This window comes from Engystomops pustulosus, chromosome 4, assembly GCF_040894005.1.
Source record: "Engystomops pustulosus chromosome 4, aEngPut4.maternal, whole genome shotgun sequence".
NCBI classification, from domain to species: domain Eukaryota; kingdom Metazoa; phylum Chordata; class Amphibia; order Anura; family Leptodactylidae; genus Engystomops; species Engystomops pustulosus.
The window spans coordinates 199,880,770-199,903,291 of record NC_092414.1 but is presented as its reverse complement, the minus strand read 5'-3'; the positions used below and the strand labels follow the sequence as shown (position 1 = coordinate 199,903,291).

General features: G+C 41.9%; 1 protein-coding gene across 2 annotated transcripts in view; it reads right to left on the bottom strand.

Moving 5' to 3' along the window:
- The window catches only part of EBF2 (EBF transcription factor 2), a 99,714-nt gene extending 92,648 nt beyond the window's left edge, over nt 1-7,066 (bottom strand). For both annotated transcript variants that reach the window (XM_072149395.1, XM_072149396.1), the window contains exons 1-2: nt 6,824-7,066; nt 815-971 (exon numbers count right to left, since the gene is read on the bottom strand). In XM_072149395.1, coding sequence (XP_072005496.1) covers nt 815-971; nt 6,824-6,957 — 291 coding nt within the window. In that variant the 5' untranslated portion in view covers nt 6,958-7,066. The remainder of the gene's footprint in view (nt 1-814; nt 972-6,823) is intronic.
- Nucleotides 7,067-22,522: the final 15,456 nt, after the last annotated feature.

The following is a 22,522-nucleotide window of genomic DNA, read 5'->3' as shown; positions in this document are numbered from 1 at the left end:
ATGTGACATACATCTCTCTATAGACTCCGAGAACGTCTCCTATATATACAGCATTCTATAGACTTGTCTTTATACCATATACATTGCTCTATAGACTATCTACTGCACATATTGTTCCCCATAGGCCCCCAGGCCACTCTCTGGATTTATACAGCTGACTATATAGACTTAGACTATACTCTGTATAACACATATAGCTCTCTATAGGCTCTTATATCATCATACTGTCATATGTTTATATCTATGACTAGCCAATATATATGTCATATAAACCATCACAATGCCATACACATTATAGACTCTTACACCATCCTCTATGGATCACATACATCTCTCTATAGTCTCCTAGGCCATCTTGCTTTCTATATAACATACAATTCTCTATAGAGGCTTAGAAATTCTAGTCTCTATAAATCATAGATATCATATAAAGCTTTCTACACTGATCCCACAGTCTATACCATATACCGTGTCTCTTCAATCACCTTTACACAACTTTCTATAGACTCCTTGACCATCACCTACACCTATATAGTTTTCTATAGACTACTCTCTATACCATATACATGTCTCCATAGACTCATTCCCTCTCTTCATTCCCCTATACATCTCTGTATAGGCTCCTAGGTCATCTTCTATATATCACATGCAATGCAGAGACTACTTGCTATACCATATACAGTGCTCTATAGTCTTATACACATCTTACTCTGTATACAAAATACATCTGATCGCATAAACCCTCTTACTATCCAGGTGACATACATCTCTCTATAGACTCCTTCTATATATACAGTACCCAGTATAAACCCACCTTATCGTTCTCTACAAAGTCCACGAAGGCCGTGCGCTCGATCTCTATAGGTTGGCCCTGGCGGTCATATAGCGCCAGCACAAAGTGGAAAAAGTTGGATTTCCGTAGATTGGAAGGCGGCTGCTTCTCAAAGTGTGCCCGGGACACCGCGACCCCACTGCAAAGTAGAAATATGTGTTATAGTATAGATATATATATATAACATTGTGTAAATTATTATACCTATATAAGGCACATACAGATAGTAGAAATATATGTGGTTATATACTACACTTCTGCACATTGTATAAGTGGATCATATATAAGGGATGGGTATGACATATAACATATGGCGAGAGATATAACATATATACAATACAGATGCACTCATGTGATGTAACTGCCAAGAACCTATATACCGTGTAATACTATATGTGCTCAACTAATATATCACTTTTTACCATATATTACATACCGATGGCTGTAAATGTAGTGTGATATATGTATATATGTACATAGTAAAAACATATATATGTACATTACATACTATTACACTGTAGGAGAAATCCATATGTTATACAGTGATGTAGACTGTGATGTATAGGGTTAGATGTTATACACTATAGTACAGATGGTCCTCTACTTAAGAACACCTGACTTACATATGACCCCTAGTTACAAACGGACCTCTGCATGTTGGTAATTTACTGTACGTTAGTCCCAGGCTACAATAATCAGATGTAATAGTTATCAAAGGTGTCTGTATTTAAGCTTTATTGTTAATATTGGTTCTTATGACAATCCAACATTTTTAAAATCCAATTGTCACAGAGACCAAAAAAAATTCTGTCTGGAGCTACAATTCTAAAATATACAGTTCCGACTTACATACAAACTCAAGTTTAGAACAAACCTACAGACCCTATCTTGTACGTAACCCGGGGATTGCCTGTATATCTGGTCTAACTGGTCCTGAATATACAGCCGAGATATATGAAGTGTAATGTACTAATTCCTCCACAACTACTACACTGCCAGGAATATCCAGGGGTGCATGTACATTATATCACATCAGGACTATGTATTATACATCTTATATAATACTGGATACTGCAGGAAACACAGATAGATAGATAGATAGATAGATAGATAGATAGATAGATAGATAGATAGATAGATAGATAGATAGATATGAGATAGATAGATAGATAGATAGATATGAGATTGATAGATGATAGATATGAGATAGATATATAGATAGATATGAGATAGATAGATAGATAGATAGATAGATAGATAGATAGATAGATATGAGATAGATAGATAGATAGATAGATATGAGATTGATAGATGATAGATATGAGATAGATATATAGATAGATATGAGATAGATAGATAGATAGATATGAGATTGATAGATGATAGATATGAGATAGATATATAGATAGATATGAGATAGATAGATAGATAGATAGATATGAGATAGATAGATAGATAGATAGATAGATAGATAGATAGATAGATAGATAGATATGAGATAGATAGATAGATAGATATGAGATAGATAGATAGATAGATAGATAGATAGATGATAGATAGATAGATAGATAGATAGATAGATAGATAGATAGATAGATAGATATGAGATAGATAGATAGATAGATAGATAGATAGATAGATAGACAGCAGCACAGCAAACATAAAAAGATGGTCAGGATGCAATTTAAAAAAACAAAACCAGAATTCTTCCTTAAAAACTAGGCAGCTCTCTCCAAAAAACAAGGTGAAATAATAGGTGATTTTATTTACCGATTGTCACAAGTGCACGGAACATCCGACACCCTGCTGCATTGGTGACTACAATCACTTATAATTCCACCATATTCTTGGGGTGCTGACTACATTTTCCCGGGATGGATAGATATTGCACCCAATGATGTGCACCTGATCACACAGGGCAGATATATGCGGTAATAACATGTAGAGCCCAGGGATAAGCTCGTCTCCTCTACACGATCCTGTACAGCTCCTAGGTGCAGCTACTAGGGTCCTAGGATACTAGGGGCTCCTGCACACTACATCATCTCTGCTGCTCTGCCGGGGGGACCCAGGTGATGACACCACACACCCAGCAGGTACTGCACTGCACCAGCATGTACCCTACACCCAGCATGTACCCTACACCCAGCATGTACCCTACACCCAGCATGTACCCCTGTATAACACTGCAACCCTGGGTACAAACTGCTCCCTACCCCACATGTCACTATGTACACACTGCTGCATCACTATCTAGATATACCAGAGCTCACATTATAGGAGTGTATTTACACCTACTAGGATTTCTGTACACTAAGGAAAGAGAGAACGAGATAATAGATAGAAAGAAATCGATAGCTAGACGGGTGGATAGATAGATGCTATATAGATAGATAGATAGATAGATAGATAGATAGATAGATATGAGATAGATAGATAATAGATGGATAGATAGATAGATAATAGATAGATAGGAGATAGATAGATAGATAGATAGATAGGGTTTAGGAAGAGGCAGCACTCCAAAAGGTAATTTCAAAAAAGTGGGGTGTCTTTATTCCATAAGCGACGTTTCAGCTCCTTACGAGCATTTTTCAAGCATGGTGAAAAAGGCTCGTAAGGAGCTGAAACGTCGCTTATGGAATAAAGACACCCCACTTTTTTGAAATTACCTTTTGGAGTGCTGCCTCTTCCTAAACCTTATATTGCAGTCCCCCTGCCTGGGGACTTACGGACTTGCACCCACCGGAGTTGCTGTGCTGCTCTAAACTTTCCTTTTGATAGATAGATAGATAGATAGATAGATAGATAGATAGATAGATAGATAGATAGATATGAGATAGATAGATAGATAGATAGATAGATAGATAGATATGAGATAGATAGATAGATAGATAGATAGATAGATAGATAGATATATAGATAGATATGAGATAGATAGATAGATAGATAGATATGAGATAGATAGATGATAGATAGATAGATAAATAGATAGATAGATAGATAGATATGAGATAGATAGATAGATAGATAGATAGATATGAGATAGATAGATAGATAGATAGATAGATAGATAGATAGATATATAGATAGATATGAGATAGATAGATAGATAGATAGATATGAGATAGATAGATGATAGATAGATAGATAAATAGATAGATAATTGACTGATATATATAAGATATATACATACATAGATATATAGATATAACGATAGAAAGATAGATATGAGATAGATAGCTAAAATTGATTGATATATAGATAGATAGATAGATAGATAGATAGATAGATAGATAGATAGATAGATAGATAGATAGATAGATAAGAGAAATATTTCTACTATAAGGTATTTCTCTCGCTGGATCTATTATAAATGTATGATAAATGATCCCAACCCCGAATTCATGTTTAGTTTCTATGAAACTTTCCCGATGAACTCTCCTCATCTAAATTAATTCCAATAATTAAGTCCAATAAATGAATCTCAGACACAGCTATAAATCTCTATGGGGAAATATTCTTACATCGGGTATAGGAATAGATAATATATAGATGGATACCACATATACAGTGCAGTGTATAAGAACAGTATTGGGACACTATGGAAACTATGAAAACTTCTAAAAAATCCTACAGGTTCTAGGAGTCCAATAGAGGGGAGTGATGTGCTGAGGAGGACATAGTATAATGTACTAGTAATTATATAGTCACCTCACCAACATCTGCTTATAATACTCGTTATGTAATAATATACTGCCCTATGACGTGTCCTGTACTAATATACTGTACAGCTATAATGTGATAAGCGCTTATTGATATTACTGCACCATCCAGTTACAATAGTGTCATCTATTATATCAATATAATAAGCTGTCCCTTACTTGTAACACAGTATCCAGTTATTTAAAAATATAACTAGTCAATAATAATAACGATAATATAACATCCGCCGATATAACTTTATTATCCAAACTGATCTGTAATATTAATGCAGCACCCCGCCATATAATCTCATATAATATCATATATGATCAGCAAAAATCATATATTATCCAGATACATGATATTTATTTAAAATCTATGGATGGTTATATCCTAAATCCTCCTAGATAAACAATACTATAATATCCTGACAGATTTGTAGTGATGAGGAGAAATCACCCCGAATTGGTTTTAATCGCCTCTTTATAATGTGTGATGTGGATGTAATAAGTTATAATGTTACAGCATCTCAACCTGTAATAAAATGTATAACTTTCCTGGGATCCCATAGATATAGATCTAAATGTGTATATAGTGACTATATATACACTGACCTCTATGTAATGTGTATTTTTTTAACCGATTTTTTACGGGATTTTCAGAAACCGATGGAGCAAAATTAGAGGAAAGTTCAGAAATTTATAAACATGAACAAACTGGTGATTATATCTATATATATCCATACGGAACCGTGAGACTACTGGATGCCAGCGCAAAGAATATTCTGTCACGTTTAGCTGTAGTACAATGTTATAACATCACTAAACTACATTATAACAGGAAAGAAAGAAAGAAAGGAAAGAAGGGAAGAAAGAAAGAAAGAAAGAAAGAAAGAAAGAAAGAAAGAAAGAAAGAAAGAAAGAAAGAAAGAAAGAAAGAAAGAAAGAAAGAAAGAAAGAAAGAAAGAAAGAAAAGATGTAGAAACAGAAGGTGATGAACATGAGATAAATTGATAATAGAAATTAATTAAAATGTTAGACGATTAGATGGATAGACCTTGAGAAGTAGATCGGTAAAGTTATCGATGTGTGATCGATGTCAGATACATAACAGACTGATGTAATATAGATAAATATATAGTGATAGATGACATATAGATAGACAAAGTGATAAAATATAGATAAACAAATGATAAACAGATATGAAATATATAGATAGATAGATAGATAGATAGATAGATAGATAGATAGATGAGATATTATCTATGGTGACATTTCCTGACATCGCTAGTTACAGGGGTAAGAAGTGACCTGGTGAGAAGAAACTTCTTCCAGATAAACTTCTTAGTACAGTTATATGTAGATATTCAGATGTGGGGATGGTGAGAATCGCTCTGGGTGTGGGGTGTAAAAGTTTCGGGTGTCCGGTTGTTTCTCCGGGACACCGCACTAGTATCATCAGGGTAATGTCACATCTGCCGCTGCCTACTACTGATACTACAACCCCCATTATGTATGGTCTGCTTGTAGTCCATCTATATATACGCTGCTCAGTAGAGATGTTGGCTGTGTACTATGATCGTATTGCTGGGACCTGTGGTGCTCTATCCTAGTCTTGATGTCTAACAGGGTCTTGCTGTGATTTTTGGTGCTCGATCAGGATCTTGTCGTATATCAGGGTCTTTCTGGGACTTCTGGCTTTCTATAAGGGTCTTGCAGTTTATCAGGGTCTTGCAGTTTATTAAGGTCCTTGCTGGGACTTTTGGGTTTCTATCGGAATCTTGCTGGGTCTTGCTGTGTATAAGGGTCTTGCTGGGACTTGTGGTGCTCTATCAGGGTCTTGCTGTGTATCAGGGTCTTGCTGGGATTTGTGGTGCTCTATCAGGGTCTTGCTATGTATAAGGGTCTTGCTGGGATTTGTGGTGCTCTATCAGGGTCTTCCTATGTATAAGGGTCTTGCTGGGACTTGTGGTGCTCTATCAGGATCTCGCTGTATTTGAGGGACTTGTTGACTCTCTAACTATGAAGAACAATCAGCTGCCTCCATATGACACTGCACTCTGTTCTGCTGGGACTTGTTGTTCTCCGGATTTCATACTGCACTAATATGTTGTACTATATACCCCAGCAGAGCCATAAGCTGACATCGTGCACCCCTATACTGTAGTGATGGGTGCCTCTAACTTCCATCTCCAATCTACATCTCCATCTCAGGGATAACAAGGACTGGCATGCAGCCGGTGAGAAAGTTGCTGTGCCCAGTGCCCCTACCTATTGCAGGACTTACCTCTGAGCTGCCACCTTGGCATCCACAACTCCAACATTCCTCACCCAGGACCTGACAGGATCCATGCCAGCTGTAAGGGCTTTGTCTCTCAGGGCAGATCCTCCTCTTCCTAAAGTGTCCTGGACCCCAAACATTTAGAGTTGGCAGCAGACAAGTTTTGGGGAGGTCCCAGTGCCCTCCAGCCACCCCCCTTGTCACCTGCTCTCAGACCACAGCAGCAGCAGCAGAAGGGTGACCCTGGATCCTCTACCCACTACAGTATGTACTGAGACAGCATCAGCTCAGAGCATGAATGAGCCCCCCAGAGGGGAGGGCCTGCCCCCAGCCTGCTTCTCATTGGACAGCTCCTGGTACAGGACCCTTCCCAGAGGCTGGAGCACTTAACCCCTGCAGCGCTGCAGCACCATCAGTTGTATGTACTGTCACAGTCTAATAAAGTGGAGAGTCATTTATAACATAACATTAGTATAATATGGTATAATACACAGTCTAAAATCATAGGATATGCTACACTATAAAATAATATAATACACTAAAATATAACAAAACATAATATAATATACTAAACTATTAGTATAATATACTAAACACCAATCAAATTATACTAAACTAAATATATATATCTATATATTACACTACACTATTAAATTGTATACAATAACATAATATAATGTATTGAACTACAATATACTAAACATAAGATAACGTAACATGCAATACTGCACTATAATATACTAAACTAAAACATTATACAATGTGTAACACTATAATATAAAATAATATTGTGCTATACTGTACTATAATACAACATAATACACTATAATAAACTGTACTAAACCATTATATACTAAACTAACGTGAAAGATAACATAATGTATTACACTTATAATAAATATTATTATTATATAATTATATTAAATTATGTTATTATATAATATATTACAACACACCAAGCCATAGCATACAATAGTGTAATAAATTCTATAATATTCAGATCTACTATTTATATGGCGTCAACTTATACTGTAGCAGTGTACAATGAAGACAGTGAAAACCATTGCCTAATATTGAGGGAGAGCCTTCGTCTAAGAGCTTACAGTTTACAGATGATGGGGGGGAGGGGGGTGACAAAATTGAGAACGGTCCTGATCAGCCACATGGAATGGGTCATTTCTAGTTGTATGATAATTTAGAACTTGGTTTCACATAAAGAAAAATGATTTTTTCTAGGCTTTGATTTGAGTAAGGGCTTAGCCATAGATATAGCGCCATTCTCTGTAATTGCTGATGTCTGATATTGCAACTTAGCATCAAGCTGACTTGCAATTCCAGCCACAACCTAGGAACCAGGGTGGCGCTCTTTCTGGGAACCAATGCACTTTAATGCACTATTTTATTTTATTTTCACAAATATTTCAACCAAAATTTAGGGAGTTTGTGATGTTATCGAACCTCCGCACCACCACCCACAGGAGAGATGGGAGCATTGATGTCCGGGATCTCGATCTATGGCTCTTCTGGTCCCAGGGGCCAGTGGGCACTCAGTAGTGGGGCGAGGGTCCGAATTATTGTTTTAACACTCACACTAGCGCCCATCATTTATTACACTGTGGTGCACTACTATACACATTGCTCCAGTAGTCAGTGATACACGTGTATAGTGTCCTATGCTCCGGGCCCCTGGGGGCCACTGCTGTTATTACTCTGGCCCCATCTCATGTAGAGAGTGATACCCAATCTATAGTGTTAGACTATGCTCTGGGCCCACAAGGTCAGTGATACACGGCATGCTCAGGGCCCCGGGGGCCACTGCTGACATTCCCCAGGGCCCATCTCTAGTAGTCAGTGATACACGGGCATGCTCAGGGCCCCAGGGGCCACTGCTGAGATTCCCCAGGGCTCATATCTAGTAGTCAGTGATACACAGACATGCTCAAGGCCCCGGGGGCCACTGCTGACATTCCCCAGGGCCCATCTCTAGTAGTCAGTGATACATGGACATGCTCAGGGCCCCGGGGGCCACTGCTGAGATTCCCCAGGGCTCATATCTAGTAGTCAGTGATACACAGACATGCTCAAGGCCCCGGGGGCCACTGCTGACATTCCCCAGGGCCCATCTCTAGTAGTCAGTGATACATGGACATGCTCAGGGCCCCAGGGGCCACTGCTGACATTCCCCAGGGCCCATCTCTAGTAGTCAGTGATACATGGACATGCTCAGGGCCCCGGGGGCCACTGCTGACATTCCCCAGGGCCCATCTCTAGTAGTCAGTGATACATGGACATGCTCAGGGCCCCGGGGGCCACTGCTGACATTCCCCAGGGCCCATCTCTAGTAGTCAGTGATACACAGACATGCTCAAGGCCCCGGGGGCCACTGCTGACATTCCCCAGGGCCCATCTCTAGTAGTCAGTGATACACGGGCATGCTCAGGGCCCCGGGGGCCACTGCTGACATTCCCCAGGGCCCATCTCTAGTAGTCAGTGATACATGGACATGCTCAGGGCCCCGGGGGCCACTGCTGACATTCCCCAGGGCCCATCTCTAGTAGTCAGTGATACATGGACATGCTCAGGGCCCCGGGGGCCACTGTTGACATTGCTGGGGGCCTGTGTATACTCACTCCCCCTGTGGGTCAGGCCCCTTTGTCTCTCTGCTTGCTGAGCACTTGGCAGGAGAGCCCTCCACATCTCCATGAAGACCCCATGTTTATTCTGTCACTTCACTACAGCCCTGTGTCCTCAGGAGAGCGGATCAGTGACTAAAGAAAACATGGCGGGGGGCACTTATAGCTGATACCCCCTATACAGCTGTATACAGGACTATGCTCCTTCCTCCAGCGCGTTATACAGTTTATGTGGTCGTCCTATCTGTTTCTAGATAAGAATCTGACAGATTAACAAATGGCAAATATGTAGTAACAGCCATATTATCTATCTATCTCATATCTATCTATCTCATATCTATCTATCTATCTATCTATCTCATATCTATCTATCTATCTATCTATCTATCTATCTATCTCATATCTATCTATCTATCTATCTATCTCATATCTATCTATCTCATATCTATCCATCTATCTATCTATCTCATATCTATCTATCTCATATCTATCTATCTCATATCTATCCATCTATCTATCTATCTATCTATCTATCTCATATCTATCTATCTCATATCTATCTATCTATCTCATATCTATCTATCTCATATCTATCCATCTATCTATCTATCTATCTATCTATCTATCTATCTATCATCTATCTATCTCATATCTATCTATCTCATATCTATCTATCTATCTATCTATCTATCTATCTATCTATCTATCTATCTATCCCATATCTATCTATCTCATATCTATCTATCTATCTATCTATCTATCTATCTCATATCTATCTCATATCTATCTATCTATCTATCTATCTATCTATATATCTCATATCTATCTATCTATCTATCTATCTATCTCATATCTATCTATCTATATCTATATATCTCATATCTATATATTATCAATCATCTATCCATATCACATGTATCCCATATCTTTCCATCTATCTGTATCCATCTATTCTCTCCATCCCTTCCGCCCGGTCAGTAGCCTTCTCTCTTTCATGGGCTTTTGTATAGATCTATAACCTCTGAGCAGATTTGAAGACAATTAATGTAAATCTGCTCAGAAACACCATCTGCCATTAGAGGAATCAGCTGCCCCCCTTAACCCATTCTTTCCTTGTGACATCCTTTTCCTTTGTGACAGAGGGATTCCTGCTTTGAGTAGTACTTTCCCCTGACACCCCTCCCCTTAAAGGGGTTAATCTGTCAGTAACCTAACCCTGCAGAGCCTCGGGGCTTAAGCACTAAGGGGCAAATTTTAAATTTAGAGGGCAAGAAGGAGGGTTATGGGGGGTTTCCTGATCGGTAAAATGGGAGGAAGAAAATAATAGAAGGCAGTGAATGTATTAATTGGTGAAATATCCTGTGATATCTGCGCTGGTGATCCGGACCATCGCACCAGCAACAACACTGATAAATAGGCGGCATTGTCCGCCGCCGGGTGTTGTGACTGTAGGCGGCAGGGGTTAATAAGAAGCATCTGGTCATGTCACCGGAAGGGAGATTTCTAAAGTGCCCAAAAAATGTATAATTTATACAATTAGATTCTAGAATAGAAATAGACCTTAGTAGTCTCCAAACTGGGTTGTCTTCTCCTGACCCTTTGGTTAGAGTCTGGGCCCACTGGAGGATCCTCTGGTTCTCTGGTGGACCTTCTGATACTACTTGTGGTTGTTCCTGGTAGTTAGTGGTTGGTACCTACCACAGTGATCCACCAGAACCAGTCACAGGGTTGTGGGTGCCCAGGAAGTAAATACTTGACCGGGAAGAGCGTCCATGATGACCAATGTCCATCCTGATCTTCAGACCTGGACCATGAACTAATGGAAGAAGGGCACCTGGTCTGATGGACTACATGTTATATCAAGTGGTCAGACCTTCAAATGAAGATCACTTACCTGAGGAGAACATTGCACCATTATGGGAAGAAGAAGAAGGTTGTAGTGGTCAGACCCTCAGATGTGGGTCACTTACCTGAGGAGAACATTGCACCATTATGGGAAGAAGAAGAAGGCTGTAGTGGTCAGACCTTCACATGTGGGTCACTTACCTGAGGAGAACATTGCACCATTATGGGAAGAAGAAGAAGGCTGTAGTGGTCAGACCTTCACATGTGGGTCACTTACCTGAGGAGAACATTGCACCATTATGGGAAGAAGAAGAAGGTTGTAGTGGTCAGACCTTCACATGTGGGTCACTTACCTGAGGAGAACATTGCACCATTATGGGAAGAAGAAGAAGGTTGTAGTGGTCAGACCTTCACATGTGGGTCACTTACCTGAGGAGAACATTGCACCATTACGGGAAGAAGAAGAAGGTTGTAGTGGTCAGACCTTCACATGTGGGTCACTTACCTGAGGAGAACATTGCACCATTACGGGAAGAAGAAGAAGGTTGTAGTGGTCAGACCTTCCCATGTGGGTCACTTACCTGAGGAGAACATTGCACCGTTATAGGAAGAAGAAGGTTGTATAATGGTTTGGTTTGCCTAATTCGTGTGAAAGCTTCAGTGGTCCCCCTACCTAGACATTGTACACCTCCCTAAATGGCAGTGGTACCCATCTTATCAGTGACCTCTTACAGCCAGATAATGATCAAGTCATATTGTTCAGGAATGGTCTGAGGAACATCATGGATCAAGGGTGTGACTGGACTTAAAATTCTGCAGGTCTCAATCCGACTGAGCATCTTTGGGATATGGTGTTAAATCGATCTAAGCATTGGGGACCACACCTCACGACTGGGGTTCCCAGAAATAGGGGCCAACATATTGGCCTTACCATAAAACTTTTGGCTAAATGTTCCTAAAACTTACAGGTACTTATCTACTGACAATGTGTTGGCGGCAAACACCGCAAGTTCTGGTAGAGTCCAGTTCTCTATGAGTCAGGACTGTTTTGACGTCAGGGTGGTCCTTGGTATAACCATGAGAGTATCCTCTTCTACTCTTGTTACAGGACCCTGAAAGACACGAGGGCCAGGGGATCCCTTTACATAATAAGACACACTAATAAAGCAGGGGGTGGCCTTATTAGGATCATTTGCATCTTCCAAGAGCCGGATAATCTCATTAATACAAGTAATACTGCTGATGAGGTCACTGGAATATTCTGTAATTACTAGGGGCGTCATGATGATGCATGGAGGGCAGATCTGTATTCGATTGCTACTCCCTTAGTGAGTAATTAGTGATCGCTGGGTCTCTCCTGGAGAGTAAGAGTTAGAAATATACCCTGGATGAATATGGTCACACCGCCATGTCCCCTGATACTGACAAACCAGCTAGGGTTAAAGGGGATCTCCACTTTTATGAACTTATAAAGTGAAGCACAGGGGCTGCGGACCTGACTCTGGTAGCTCACAATGCAGGGGGCTATTGATTTTCTACCACTGCTTTCAATGACAATGAAGGGGGCGTAGACGGGGGTCCGGCTGGCAGACACCCATGTCCTCTCATATACATGAAGAAGATGCTTAGCCGGGACATGGCTTCTGTCACCGGCTGCAGGGGAGGACACTGTCCCGAGACCATTCATAGATGACAACCACAATGTCAGATTCCTGTGAGGAGACCCCCCAAACCAACATCACTACTACTACACCCACCATATTATACACCCCAAATACAGCATCTATACCACTTCCATCACCCCAAATACATAGGATTCATAGAAATGTATCGTCACTTGTAGTGACCAAGAAGGACCAAGGAAATCCACTAGAAGCGATCTATCTATCTATCTATCTATCTATCTATCTATCTACGTACCTATCTGTCTGTCTGTCTATCTATCTATCATCTATCTCATATCTATCTATCTATCTATCTCATATCTATCTATCTATCTATCTATCTATCTATCTATCTATCTATCTATCTATCTATCTATCTCATATCTATCTATCTATCTATCTATCTATCTATCTATCTCATATCTATCTATCTATCTCATATCTATCTATCTATCTAAATAAGCAAAAAACGGCAGCACTCCCAAGCGATAAAGGAAAAAAGTGAGGTTTTTATTCCATCTCTCGCAACGTTTCAGCTGTGGATCAGCCTTTGTCAAGCTGATCCACAGCTGAAACGTTGCGAGAGATGGAATAAAAACCTCACTTTTTTCCTTTATCGCTTGGGAGTGCTGCCGTTTTTTGCTTATTTACAATCATACTCTTTGGGTAAGAGTCTCTGGATAGCACCCACATCGCTTCTTTGCTAAAGGCTGTGCTGCTCCATTATTTTTTGTTTGATATCTATCTATCTATCTATCTCATATCTATCTATCTATCTATCTCATATCTATCTATCTATCTATCTCATATCTATCTATCTATCTATCTATCTATCTATCTATCTCATATCTATCTATCTATCTATCTCATATCTATCTATCTATCTCATATCTATCTATCTATCTATCTATCTATCTATCTATCTATCTCATATCTATCTATCTATCTATCTATCTATCTCATATCTATCATCTATCTATCTATCTATTTATCTATTGATCTATCTCATATCTATCTATCTGTCTATCTATCTATCTATCTATCTATCTATCTCATATCTATCTATCTATCTCCTATCTATCTATCTATCTATCTCCTATCTATCTATCTATCTATCTCATATATATCTATATACTGTATCTATCTATCTATCTATCTATCTCATATCTATCTATTTCCTATCTATCTATCTATCTATCTATCCATCTATCTATCTTACTATCTATCTATCTTACTATCTATCTCATATATATCTATATACTGTATCTATCTATCTCCTATCTATCTATCTATCTATCTATCTATTTATCTATCTATCTATCTCATATCTATCTATATACTGTATCTATCTATCTCCTATCTATCTATCTATCTATCTATTTATCTATCTATCTATCTCATATCTATCTATATACTGTATCTATCTATCTCCTATCTATCTATCTATCTATCTATCTATCTATCTCATATCTATCTATATACTGTATCTATCTATCTATCCATCTCATATCTCTCTATCTCATATCTATCTAATATTTATCTATATACTGTATCTATCTATCTATCTATCTATCTCATACTTGAGGCAATGGGTAATCTACATCTGCTCCCTGGTGGTCAGAGGTAACTTTAGTATAGCTTGGCAGTGGTATGATCCCAGTTGGTCTTGTGGTTTGTAATCACCTGGGAATGTATCAGCAGCTTTCACCACTACAGCCAGTGTTAGATATTGTCCCAGGAGATGTGTGTGTAATCATAGTTTGTGTATGTTTTAGTAGCAGCAGGACTGTGAAATATGGATTTATATTCCAGAATTGTATGTTCTCCAAGTACATAGGGATGCGTCCTCACACTGCTGTGCTCTTTGGTCTTTGCATTGAGTTGCTCCAAAGCCCTTAAAAGGGTGACAATGATTGAAGTGGTACTTGGTTAACAAACCTAATGCTGATACAAGTGCACTCCAGCCTCATAAACCACATCTCATTTACCCAGAAAAGGCATCCATTACCTCTAGCGCCCCCCGCTGTGCAGTGTTTTCTCTGCCTATTGATCAGTGTATGTGGTGACAGTGTCAGACTGGTCCCTCAGCTGTCACCATGAGCAGGACAATGTACAGGACAGTGTGATGGGCCCCGACACCCGGATACCGCTTCATGGGGGCCGCACAGGCTGGAAGGGGTTAAGTGTCTTAGTATCTTGTCGCCTGCTCTCAGGGGGCCGCAGCAAACTGTACAGCGCAGAAATCCTTCCCCAGGGTCCCCCGGATCTTCTCATGAAATATCCGCTGATTTCTGCCAGTCTCCCGCACACAGAAGCTTCTGATTTCACAGCTAAAAAGCCAAATTATCACCAAAACTCCATTACTACAAAGATAATGCACTGACATCTATTATCTATCCTGCGCCTGGTTACAGGGTGACATCATCTACATATCCATCCATCTATCTATCTCATATCTATCTATATCTATCTATCTATCTCATATCTATCTATATCGCATATCTATCTATCTCATATCTATCTATCTATCTATCTATCTCATATCTATCTATCTCCTATCTATCTATATCTATCTATCTCTATCTATCTCCTATCTATCTATCTATCTATCTATCTATCTCCTATCTATCTATCTATCTATCTATCTATCTATCTCCTATCTATCTATCTCCTATCTATCTATCTCATATCTATCTATCTCATATCTATCTATCTCATATCTATGGGGGGACATGGGAGTACATGGGGTGCAGAGTGATGGGAGGACATGGGGTGCAGAGTGATGGGAGGACATGGGGTGCAGAGTGATGGGGTGTGGGGTGCAGAGTGATGGGAGGACATGGGGTGCAGAGTGATGGGGTGTGGGGTGCAGAGTGATGGGTGGACATGGGGTGCAGAGTGATGGGAGGACATGGGGTGCAGAGTGATAGTAGGACATGGGGTGCAGAGTGATAGGAGGACATGGGGTGCAGAGTGATGGGAGGACATGGGGTGCAGAGTGATAGGAGGACATGGGGTGCAGAGTGATGGGGGGACATGGGGTGCAGAGTGATAGGAGGACATGGGGTGCAGAGTGATAGGAGGACATGGGGTGCAGAGTGATGGGAGGACATGGGGTGCAGAGTGATGGGAGAACATGGGGTGCAGAGTGTTGGGTGTGGGGTGCAGAGTGATGGGGTATGGGGTGCAGAGTGATGGGAGGACATGGGGTGCAGAGTGTTGGGTGTGGGGTGCAGAGTGATGGGGTATGGGGTGCAGAGTGATGGGAGGACATGGGGTGCAGAATGATGGGAGGACATGGGGTGCAGAGTGATGTGTGGACATGGGGTGCAGAGTGATGGGAGTACATGGGGTGCAGAGTGATGGGAGGGCATGGGGTGCAGAGTGATGGGAGGACATGGGGTGCAGAGTGATGGGATGACATGGGGTGCAGAGTGATGGGAGGGCATGGGGTGTAGAGTGATGGGAGGACATGGGGTGCAGAGTGATGGGAGGGCATGGGGTGTAGAGTGATGGGTGTGGGGTGCAGAGTGATAGGGTGTGGGATGCTGAGTGATGGGAGGACATGGGGTGCAGAGTGATGGGAGTACATGGGGTGTAGAGTGATGGGAGGGCATGGGGTGCAAAGTGATGGGGTTGTGGGTGTTTGCCTTGTCACCAAGTTTTATCCCACTGAGCTATAAGTCCCCTCAGGTACAGTATAATGTGTCCTTTCTAAATTCCCTCCTTTATGTGAAATCTCACACATTTACCTATATAAAATATCCTCCAAAGTCAGTTAAATCTGACTCATCTCACCCCATTTTCACATGAGATGAGTCAAGTTTAGCGGTTGCAGGCATTGCGTCAATTAAGAAGCCCCTATTTTGGGTTCTATAGCCCCTAGAAACATGCTTTTTATGTTATATTAAAGATGTGAATCGCATCTTTCAGATCATATTGGTTCTGTGAGCTACAGAACTGGACATACAAGCAGTTACAAAATAGGTGGAAATGGATCTTTATCTGCAGCTTCCATTTCCAAATATGGGGGGAATGTATTAAGCCATTCTGGTACAGTTTGTGCCAAAAACTTCCGACACATTTATAATGGCTTTTAGACCTCTGTTCTACACTTTTACGATGTTAAGGGGCTTGGCCTGTGACAAGGGGTGTGGATTAGTTGAAAATAGGCCAATGCGCAAAAAAATGAAGACTGTTTAGATCAACTCAGAGGAAGTGTAAAGCAGAACACGACGGTTTTAAACTGTGCCAGAATGTAACATCACAGTGATAAATCTAGCAGGAAACTAGTGTTGTCTGATTTTGCGGACCCTGCGCCACATTGATGCATTCCCCTCTATATCTTTAGATGTCTGTATCTACAGTTCTTAAGTGTTCTTTTGTGCTATGAAAGATGAGATCCTTATCTCCAATGTGACACCAGCAGCATGTTTGTAGGTGCTATAGAGCAAAAGATAGTGGCTTCTGACGTGACACTCTCCCTGCAACCACTAAACTTGACTCATCTCATGTGAAAATGAGGTGAGAAGAGTCATATTTGCCTGACTTTGGGGGAGATTTTATTTTAAAGGTAAGTGGGTGAAATTTCAGAGGGACTTCTAAAAAGGACATTACATACCCTACCTGAGCGGGCTGGGAGTGTAGCGGAGTAAAACCTAGTGACAGGTTCCCTGTAAGTAGAAAGGCTAGCGTAGCAATGGAAACCATGGGGCAGATTTACTTACCCGGCCCATTCGCGATCCAGCGGCGCGTTCTCTGAACAGGATTTATGAAGGTAGTTCCTCCGCCGTCCACCAGGTGGCGCTGCTGCGCTGAAAATCATCTGAATGCGCCGGAATACACCGAGCTGGACCAGGTGAAGGCAAGAGCTTCCCAAGCGACATATTTTCGGTTTTTAAATGCGGCGGTTTTTCCGAATAGGTCGGGTTTTCGTTCGGCCACGCCCCCCGATTTCCGCTGTGTGCATGCCAGCGCCGATGCGCCACAATCCGATCGCGTGCGCCAAAATCCCGGGGCAATTCAGGTACAATCGGCGCAAATCAGAAATATTCGGGTAACACGTCGGGAAAACGCGAATCGGGCCCTTAGTAAATGACCCCCCATGTCTCCATGTAGGAGTATTACCCCAGGGGGCGCGCTCATCTGTCAGCTCCAGCAGTCACATGGGAAGTTTTTCTGGCGGTGCGGTTCCTATCATGCAGTAATACATAGACATAGTATAGAAGTATTAGTTTTATATGGTATTGGAATGGCTCTGCTGTAACATATAGTAATATATATGGGGCTGTTATTCTCACTATATAGGAATTATACGGCTACTACATTGATATATTATTTAAAGAGGTTGTGCTACATAACAGGTAATAAATGTTTGATGCCTGGGGGGTCCTGCTGATGGGAATTCCACCAAACAGGGGTCCAACCCCACCATCTCATATCTATCTATCTATCGATTATTGAGGCTCCGCACACTGTATTGGAGTATTATTTCTACTGTATGGCGGTATTTAGCATTCATACATTACATACACAGCGCCGTCTGCTTCCATCTCATCAGATTAATATTTAATGTAGAAGATGTGGATCTGTGTTTTTCTTTGACACGTCTTGGATTTATCATCTGATGATTCTGCTTTCATGAACGTCTCCTAAAACTGGCGTCGAGGAGCAGATTGTATGGCGGTAAACACTCGCTCCTACCAGCAAAGTATGTTTGCAAACTGGCATCGCTGCACATGTGCTGACATCTAATATTCGGAGGTGCCAGTCAATACAAACAATCACTGTTCACCAATACACCATGTGTCATGTCACAAAACAACTCCATTCACATGCGGCTACAACTTCAGGGTTACCTGAAAGCCTCATGCCCGGAAGAGAGGGTTACCAGGACTTCCTCAGGCACCCACTTCTGATTTGCTTGGATTGCTAATAGTGTGTCTATGGGCTCCCCGTCTCACCAAATGGATTCGGCTTAGGACTAGTTCTGAGGACATACTAAGTAGTACCCAAGTATTCACCCTTTAACCTCTGTAATGGGATCTGGACACTGTTACTCTTAGTCTCTGTTCAGAAGGGTGGCACTGCAGGACAAAGACATGGTCAGTGGACAAGCAAAGGTCAATTCAGGTAAAGATATCTTCACTGGACAAGCTGAGGTCAGGGCAGTCAGAGATATGGTCAGTGGACAGGCTGAGGTCAAGAGAGGCAGAGATATGGTCAGTGGACAAGCTGAGGTCAGGAGAGGCAGAGATATGGATAGTGGACGATTTGAGGTCAGGGCAGGCAGAGATATGTTCAGTGGACAAGTTGAGGTCAGGGCAGGCAGAGATATGGTCAGTGAACAGGTTGAGGGCAGGAGAGGCAGAGATATGGTCAGTGGACAAGCTGAGATCAGGAGAGGCAGATATATGGTCAGCAGATATGCTGAGGTTAGAAGAGGCAGAGATATGGTCAATGGACAAGCTGAGGTCAGGGCAGGCAGAGATAATGTCAATGGACAAGCTGAGGTTAGGAGAGGCAGAGATATGGTCAGTGGAAAAGTTGAGCTCATGGCAGGCAGAGATATGGTCAGTGGACAGGTTGAGCTCAGGAAAGGCAGAAATATGGCCAGTGGACAAGCTGAGGTCAAAAGAGGCAGAGATATGGTCAGTGGACAGGCTGAGGTCAGGAGAGGCAGATATATGGTCAGTGGACAGGCTGAGGTCAGGAGAGGTAAAGATATAGTCAGTGAACAGGTTGAGGTCAGGAGAGGCAGAGATATGGTCAGTGAACAAGCTGAGTTCACGAGAGGCAGAGATATGTTCAGTGGACAAGCTGAGGTTAGCAGAGGCTGAGATATACAGGCGGTCCCCTACTTAAGGACACCCAACTTACAGACAACCCATAGTTACAGACAGACCCCTCTGACCTCTGGTGAAGCTTTCTGAATGCTTTACTATAGTCCCAGATTGCAATGATCAGCTGTAAGGTGTCTGTAATGAAGCTTTATTGATAATCCTTGGTCCCATTACAGCAAAAAATGTTTAAACTCCAAATGTCTCTGGGGCCAAATTTTTTTTTGTCTAGATCTACAATTATAAAATATACAATTTCGACTTACAAATTCAACTTAAGAACAAACCTCCGGACCCTATCTTGTATGTAACTCAGGGACTGCCTGTACACCATGTGGACAAGTTGAGGTCAGGGAAGGCAGAGATATGGTCAGTGGACAAGCTGAGGTCAGGGCAGACAGAGATATGGTCAGTGGACAAGCTGAGGTCAGGGCAGACAGAGATATGGTCAGTGGATAAGCTGAGGCCAGGGCAGGCAAAGATATGGTCAATGGACACACTGAGGTCAGGAGAGGCAGAGATATGGATAGTGGACAAGCTGCGGTCAGGACAGGCGGAGATATGTTCAGTTGCAAGTTGAGGTTGGGACAGGCAGAGATATGGTCAGTGAACAAGCTGAGGTCAGGGCAGGCAGAAATATGCTCAGTAAATAGGTTGAGGTCAGGAGAGGCAGAGATATGGTCAGTGGACAGGCTGAGGTCAGGAGAGGCAGATATATGGTCAGTGGACAGGCTGAGGTCAGGAGAGGTAAAGATATAGTCAGTGGACAAGCTGAGGTCAGGAAAGGCAAAGATATGGTCAGTGGACAGGCTGAGGTCAGGAGAGGTAAAGATATAGTCAGTGGACAGGCTGAGATCAGGAGAGGCAAAGATATGGTCAGTGGACAAGCTGAGGTCAGTAGAGGTAAAGATATAGTCAGTGGACAGGCTGAGATCAGGAGAGGCAAAGATATGGTCAGTGGACAAGCTGAGGTCAGTAGAGGTAAAGATATAGTCAGTGGACAGGCTGAGATCAGGAGAGGCAAAGATATGGTCAGTGGACAGGCTGAGGTCAGGAGAGGTAAAGATATAGTCAGTGGACAGGCTGAGATCAGGAGAGGCAAAGATATGGTCAGTGGACAAGCTAAGGTCAGGAGAGGCAGAGATATGTTCAGTGGACAAGCTGAGGTCAGGAGAGGCAGAGATATGGATAGTGGACAAGTTGAGGTCAGGGCAGGCAGAGATATGGTCAGTGGACAAGCTGAGGTCAGGGCAGGCAGAGATATGTTCAGTGGACAAGCTGAGGTCAGGAGAGGCAGAGATATGGATAGTGGACAAGTTGAGGTCAGGGCAGGCAGAGATATGGTTAGTGGACGATTTGAGGTCAGGGCAGGCAGAGATATGTTCAGTGGACAAGCTGAAGTTAGGAGAGGCTGAGATATAGTCAGTGGACAAGTTGAGGTCAGGGCAGGCAGAGATATGGTCAGTGGACAAGCTGAGTTCAGGTGAGGCAGAGATATAGTCAGTGGACAAGCTGAGGTCAGGGCAGGCAGAAATATGTTCAGTAAATAGGTTGAGGTCAGGAGAGGCAGAGATATGGTCAGTGGACAAGCTGAGGTCAGTAGAGGCAGAGATATGGTCAGTGAACAGGCTGAGGTCAGGAGAGGCAGAGATATGGTCAGTGGACAAGCTGAGGTCAGGAGAGGCAGAGATATGTTCAGTGGACAAGCTGAGGTCAGGAGAGGCAGAGATATGGTCAGTGGACAAGCTGAGGTCAGTAGAGGCAGAGATATGGTCAGTGAACAGGCTGAGGTCAGGAGAGGTAAAGATATGGTCAGTGGACAAGCTGAGGTCAGGAGAGGCAGAGATATGGTCAGTGGACAAGCTGAGGTCAGGAGAGGCAGAGATATGGTCAGTGGACAAGCTGAGGTCAGGGCAGGCAGGGATACATAATGGGAAGTCAATCAGTGATAAGCTGAGGTCAGGTCAGGCAGAGATATGGTCAGTGGGAAAGCTGAGATATTGGCAGGTAGAGATACGGTCAGCAGAGAAGCTGAGGTCAGGACAGGTGGAAATATTGTCAGCTGAAACGCTGAGGTGAGGGCGTGCAGGGATTTAGGGATATGGTCAGAGGACAAGCTGAGGTCAGGGTATGCAGAGTTTATATAACAGTAAAGATGCAATAGTTCAAAGCAGGCATCACAGGGTCATATATGGTAATAACACGGAGCAGCACATGTGAAACAGGTTCAAAGTTGGGTAAACCAGGCAGAGGTGAAACATAAGTAAATAGACAAGCTCTATGCAGACATCTTTACAGGATATTTGTAACTTTGGTAACTCACTGTAAACCCGTTTATAGCCACCGTGATTTTGACTTGATAAAAAACAGAAAACTTGTGACTTGTAGCCACCACATGAGGGAGCTGCTTACATTAATTAAGTTTAGATACACAATGGAGAGACAATAGTGGTAACTAGCGGTTCCCTAGAGGTAACTATGGGTAATTGTTATGACAGTATCAGGCAGTAGAAGCAGTACTCATCACAGTACACAGGACACAGCAATGGTGCTCTTCTAGGTAACATATTTCTAGGTGGAAATATAGTCTGTGCAGTATCTTCAGGAGCACAGGGGTGGCGCTAGACTAATGATTTGGTTTTCTTTTCTCATTTCTTACTCTCAATGACAAATCTTTTATGAACTTCTTCTCCTCCCCATACCACCAGGGCTGTTACCAATAAT